Below are 6779 nucleotides of genomic sequence, written 5' to 3' on the forward strand. Positions count from 1 at the left end.
ACAGTTATTCCCTAGATAATGTAGGTGTGTTCTTTCCCCTCCATCTTGCTGTGTACAGTTATTCCCTAGATAAAGAAGTGCTACTGTTTCAGAGCCTGTTCCCCTCCATCCTGCTGTGTACAGTTATTCCCTAGATAATGTAGGTGTGTTCTTTCCCCTCCATCTTGCTGTGTACAGTTATTCCCTAGATAAAGAAGTGCTACTGTTTCAGAGCCTGTTCCCCTCCATCCTGCTGTGTGTGTACAGTGGACTCTCCTGGAATGATACGACGGCCTGTAACAAATGTGTCAACCTTGCCTGGCCGCTAGTCAAACAGGTGAAGTACTTGTATAGCCCAGATGTACAGTACTCCTTCAGTACCGAAGAAAATGTGATATAATCGGCAATATTGCTAACTGCTATACCCAACACTCATTAACTATTGCACATAACTAGTGCCTATCACAAACTGTTGAATCATGAATGCTTGATAATACTGTCTTTGCTAACTGTCAACTATGTACAGTAAACTATGTTTATAACAAACACAGTTATAACAAACTGACTGATATAACAAACTGCTTTGTCGGTCCCACCCATTTGCTGTATATTCTATCATATAAAATTGATGGTTATAACGAACATGCTTATAACAAAATAACGGATATACAGTGATCCCTCGATACAATGCTACCTTCGGGGTCCAAATTATTGATGAGCATTATAGATTATCAGCGGTTTAACGAAGGTTGAGTCGTAGGTGGTAGATGACCAACAAAACAGTATAAATGCTCTGCCTACCTAACACGATCTACCTTGCACATTTCAGGGTTTCAAAAAAGATTAGAATAGAAGTTATTTATGATTCATAGTGAGGAAAAAGATTTATAAGATGTATATCGAATTCACATTGTAGCCCCGTGTGTACCCGTGTGTTAATGTTAATCTGAGTTGCTCATGAGTCACCAATCAGCCTAAAAATATCTAAGGCCACGCGGGGCTATTCAGAGCAGTAATAAACAATTGAAGGCAAGTGATTCACTGGATTAAGTACTGACACCTTGTCCTCAATTTACACCCTCATTTAACAATAGTAAAACAGTGATTAGGCTAAGATTTTTTAATTGGATAAATTCTGTCTTTCATATGCGATGACTAGAGTGAGGAAATTCATTTGAAATGTTTTTAATGAACTACGGTTTAAACAAACTAAAATTAGTAGTCTCTTTGAGTTCTTTATAACTGTAGTTTATTGTATCTTGTATTTGTGGCATATTTGTAAATATATGTCCTTAAAGAGACATGTCATGTGTTTCCTACAATAGTTGTGTATCACTTTCACGTACAGCTTACTTGTTGCTTGTGTTGCAGCTGCAGTCAGAAGATGTGATGACCCACGAGGCAGCATCCCACGTGTTCATGTCGGTGCTCAACGCCCTGCAGGTGCACGGCCAACATGAGGGCTCCCAGGCCATGTTGCTGGGTCTGGGGCTACAGCTGTATGAGGCACTGGTGAGTTGCTGGGTCTGGGGCTACAGCTGTATGAGGCACTGGTGAGTTGCTGGGTCTGGGGCTACAGCTGTATGAGGCACTGGTGAGTTGCTGGGTCTGGGGCTACAGCTGTAGGAGGCACTGGTGAGTTGCTGGGTCTGGGGCTACAGCTGCAGGAGGCACTGGTGAGTTGCTGGCCTACAGCTGTATGGGGCACTGGTGAGTTGCTGGGTCTGGGGCTACAGCTGTAGGAGGCACTGGTGAGTTGCTGGGTCTGGGGCTACAGCTGTATGAGGCACTGGTGAGTAGCTGGGCCTGGGGCTACAGCTGTATGAGGCACTGGTGAGTTGCTTGGCCTGGGGCTACAGCTGTATGAGGCACTGGTGAGTTGCTTGGCCTGGGGCTACAGCTGTATGAGGTGCTGGTGAGTAGCTGGGCCTGGGGCTACAGCTGTATGAGGCACTGGTGAGTTGCTTGGCCTGGGGCTACAGCTGTATGAGGCACTGGTGAGTTGCTTGGCCTGGGGCTACAGCTGTATGAGGTGCTGGTGAGTTGCTTGGCCTGGGGCTTCAGCTCTATGAGGTGCTGGTGAGTTGCTTGGCCTGGGGCTACAGCTGTATGAGGTGCTGGTGAGTTGCTTGGCCTGGGGCTTCAGCTCTATGAGGTGCTGGTGAGTTGCTTGGCCTGGGGCTTCAGCTCTATGAGGTGCTGGTGAGTTGCTGCACCTGGGGCTATAGCTGTATGAGGTGCTGGTGAGTAGCTGGGCCTGGGGCTACAGCTGTATGAGGTGCTGGTGAGTTGCTTGGCCTGGGGCTACAGCTGTATGAGGTGCTGGTGAGTTGCTTGGCCTGGGGCTTCAGCTCTATGAGGTGCTGGTGAGTTGCTGCATCTGGGGCTATAGCTGTATGATGTGCTGGTGAGTTGCTGGGGCTGGAACTACAGCACTGATCCTGTCACCATTGGTCATTGCTCTGTCAACTACTGGTTTGGTATTCTTTTGAAATGTTAATGTTAGATGGGATGAATTATTTAATGTCATAAAATAACTTTTTCAACACTAAAATCAGTAATATGTTTGAATACATTGTATATGATTCTTAATTTTGAAATCTACAAATTTCAGAGGCCATCGTTTCCAGACCTTGCCAAGATACTTCTTCAGATAACAGATGTGACACATCAACAGGTCCAGGTGAGCTTTATGATAACAGATTGTCTCCAGGATCCCTGATTGGTCCTAAGACAAAACTTTATGGGACATAGATGACCAGAAGCTGCTGGGCATGGACAATCCTGTTATGGGTGTCCCAGTCATCTGAGCTGCTCCAATTTACTGTACAGAGTTGTGCCCCTTAGCCGTGCCAGAATCCTGTGATAGTTTATTTTCTTCAACGTTGTCTGTGTAATGTCACTGTGCATTTTAAAAATGATAACTGGTAGATAGAAATGATTACTTTTTTTGTATTCTTTGAATCTTAAATGACCAATTCTACAAATTTCCTCTGTGTCTATATATTGAAATTTACAAAAAGAAGAACCAGGGATATATACCGAGGTGTGCTAAAACTCAATTTGGCAGCATATAGGGTGCATTTTGTATTTGTGTCACATTGTTTAGATAAAACTATGGCCAAACACCACTTTTTGGTTCGTGTGATGCCATGAACAACTGATGCCAAGAGAAGTAACTGGAAACTTACTTGTTCAAGGGTACCTGGGTCAGGTAATAATAGTACTGTGGGTACCGGGTATCGATGTTCTATCCGTTCTAGTCCTAATTTACGTTTCCTATGTTTTCAGTCTTTTGATGACAAAATCCTCCAGTCCAGTCCACAGAAACAACACTCTGAGAAGAAAAAGAAGGAAGCTTTCAAGAAACTCGTGTCTGGAGTAATAGGGGTGAGTTGCAGCCTCCCTGTACAGTCTGCATACAGCTGAGTAGTTTGTCATGCTACTAGTGCTGCACCATGTTTGTCATGCTACTAGTGCTGCACTATGTTTGTCATGTTTGTGCTTCACTACATGATTGTCATGCTACTAGTGCTGCTCTATGTTTGTCATGTTTGTGCTTCACTACATGAATGTCATGCTTTGTCATGCTACTAGTGCTGCTCTATGTTTGTCATGTTTGTGCTTCACTACATGATTGTCATGCTACTAGTGCTGCACGATGTTTGTCATGCTACTAGTGCTGCTCTATGTTTGTCATGTTTGTGCTTCACTACATGAATGTCATGCTTTGTCATGCTACTAGTGCTGCTCTATGTTTGTGCTTCACTACATGATTGTCATGCTACTAGTGCTGCACGATGTTTGTCATGCTACTAGTGCTGCTCTATGTTTGTCATGTTTGTGCTTCACTACATGTTTGTCATGCTGTTTGTCATGCTAATACTGCTGCTCTATGTTTGTCATGTTTGTGCTTCACTACATTATTGTCATGCCGTTTGTCATGCTACTAGTGCTGCTCTATGTTTGTGCTTCACTACATGATTGTCATGCTACTAGTGCTTCACTACATGTTTGTCATGCTACTAGTGCTGCTCTATGTTTGTCATGTTTGTGCTTCACTACATGATTGTCATGCTACTAATGCTGCACTATGTTTGTCATATTTGTGCTTCACTACATGTTTGTCATGCTACTAGTGCTGCACTATGTTTGTCATGTTTGTGCTTCACTACATGTTTGTCATGCTACTAGTGCTGCTCTATGTTTGTCATGTTTGTGCTTCACTACATGTTTGTCATGTTTGTGCTTCACTACATGATTGTCATGCTACTAGTGCTGCAAGGTGTTTTTCATGCTACTAGTGCTGCTCTATGTTTGTCATGTTTGTGCTTCACTACATGATTGTCATGCTGTTTGTCATGCTACTAGTGCTGCTCTATGTTTGTCATGTTTGTGCTTCACTAAATGATTGTCATGCTGTTTGCCATGCTAATACTGCTGCTCTATGTTTGTCATGTTTGTGCTTCACTACATGATTGTCATGCCGTTTGTCATGCTACTAGTGCTGCTCTATGTTTGTGCTTCACTAAATGATTGTCATGCTACTAGTGCTTCACTACATGTTTGTCATGCTACTAGTGCTGCTCTATGTTTGTCATGTTTGTGCTTCACTACATGATTGTCATGCTACTAGTGCTGCACTATGTTTGTCATGTTTGTGCTTCACTACATGATTGTCATGCTACTAGTGCTTCACTACATGTTTGTCATGCTACTAGTGCTGCACTATGTTTGTCATATTTGTGCTTCACTACATGTTTGTCATGTTTGTGCTGCACTATGTTTGTCATGTTTGTGCTTCACTACATGATTGTCATGCTACTAGTGCTGCACTATGTTTGTCATGTTTGTGCTTCACTACATGTTTGTCATGCTACTAGTGCTGCTCTATGTTTGTGCTGCACTACATGATTGTCATGCTACTAGTGCTGCACGATGTTTGTCATGCTACTAGTGCTGCTCTATGTTTGTGCTTCACTACATGATTGTCATGCTACTAGTGCTTCACTACATGTTTGTCATGCTACTAGTGCTGCTCTATGTTTGTCATGTTTGTGCTTCACTACATGATTGTCATGCTACTAGTGCTGCACTATGTTTGTCATGTTTGTGCTTCACTACATGATTGTCATGCTACTAGTGCTTCACTACATGTTTGTCATGCTACTAGTGCCTAACTATGTTTGTCATATTTGTGCTTCACTACATGTTTGTCATGCTACTAGTGCTGCACTATGTTTGTCATGTTTGTGCTTCACTACATGATTGTCATGCTACTAGTGCTGCACTATGTTTGTCATGTTTGTGCTTCACTACATGTTTGTCATGCTACTAGTGCTGCTCTATGTTTGTCATGTTTGTGCTGCACTACATGATTGTCATGCTACTAGTGCTGCTCTATGTTTGTCATGTTTGTGCTGCACTACATGATTGTCATGCTACTAGTGCTGCACTATGTTTGTCATGTTTGTGCTTCACTACATGATTGTCATGCACACTTACATTTATGTATGTTGATTATTAATATTATTTCCAAGTCAATGTTTTTATCTTTTCTACCATTATTTTCCAGAAAAATATTGGTCAGCAGTTTAAGCGTGAAGTCCACTACCAGAATCTGCCGCCCATGTTCCGTCACCGGCCCAAACACCCGTCGGTCGATGATGTGGAGAAATCCGACATTGGATTGTGCCAGTTGTTTAAACCTGACCCTCCCCTCAGGAAATGATGATAGCGCTGTGATTTCGAAAGTCTGATGTTGGATAAAAATCATAATTCCTTAATTTTGGGGAGTGTTTCCAGGTCTTCCAATCAACTGTTCAGGGATTTTACAGCTTATGTCAACAAAACTGTTAAAATACTCATATTTACTCCAAAAAATGAAGGCCATCACTATTGGCAGTATTTTTAGGTAGAACAAAATAAGATCAAGTAAAAAAAGATCTTCCAGTTTATAATCTGTTCTTGTTGTTATCAAGTTACTTCACAACTTCTATGCAATTGGTGCAATTTTGGTTTGTGTGTTTTTCTTTCTGAAATGTCTTTGTAGATTCAGAGGGTCTGTGGGGTATGTCTCAAAACTTAAGGAATTAGGTTTCTTATCCAACATTGAACTTTTGATTTGCTCCCTAACAATGAAATGAACAACAGATGATTCTTGAAATGAAAGCTGGAAATGTGTCAAGACAAATGTTTTAATGGATGTTGCCTAAGGTGTGATTTGTCACCGACGATAAATTCATCTTGCCAAAACTACACTTCATCCCAAGTGTCTCGTTCACCACTGATGCTTGACATTGTCTGCAAGGAACTGTCCACAAATGAGACTGCAAGCAAAATGTGCAAGAATATTATGGATGTTTTATTTGCGGGAACTGTTTGTTGACCAGGGCTGGATAATAAGCTACTTGCCCTTTGTGTGAATGGTGTGCCGTCTTTATACATTTTGTATGTTTGGTAATAATGTTCATTGAAGTTGTGTCATCTTTTTAACCTCTGTAAATGTGTCGATGTAATTGAGATCAACAACCTTGATTTAAAATCAGTCCCATTCCAGCTTGTTATTTAATTTGTCCATAGTTGGCCATTTCACAATACAGTATTAAGTCTGTTTTACCATATAGGAGTTCTGTAAAATAGCATTGTCAGCACTGCAGAGGTTTGTACACACTACAATCATTTATCTTATGTGAATACAAACATCTGATATTTAGTGTAGTGATGGTTCTTGTCTGTTTTAAGCAAGCTAAGGAACTGAGGCCGTTTCTAACTCGTGAATGTCAAGTGAGCCCTACTCC

At 41.7% G+C, this 6779-nt stretch overlaps 1 protein-coding gene across 1 annotated transcript in view; it reads left to right on the plus strand.

The window, feature by feature from the left end:
- Nucleotides 1-6534, plus strand: part of LOC124137022 (exportin-5-like) — a 49396-nt gene extending 42862 nt beyond the window's left edge. The window contains exons 28-32 of the mRNA XM_048403845.1: nucleotides 212-316; nucleotides 1351-1491; nucleotides 2594-2662; nucleotides 3271-3369; nucleotides 5555-6534. Of these exons, the coding sequence (XP_048259802.1) occupies nucleotides 212-316; nucleotides 1351-1491; nucleotides 2594-2662; nucleotides 3271-3369; nucleotides 5555-5710 (570 nt within the window). The 3' untranslated portion in view covers nucleotides 5711-6534. The remainder of the gene's footprint in view (nucleotides 1-211; nucleotides 317-1350; nucleotides 1492-2593; nucleotides 2663-3270; nucleotides 3370-5554) is intronic.
- Nucleotides 6535-6779: the final 245 nt, after the last annotated feature.

This window comes from Haliotis rufescens, unplaced genomic scaffold, assembly GCF_023055435.1.
Source record: "Haliotis rufescens isolate VD_foot unplaced genomic scaffold, xgHalRufe1.0.p SCAF_3, whole genome shotgun sequence".
Lineage (NCBI taxonomy): Eukaryota > Metazoa > Mollusca > Gastropoda > Lepetellida > Haliotidae > Haliotis > Haliotis rufescens.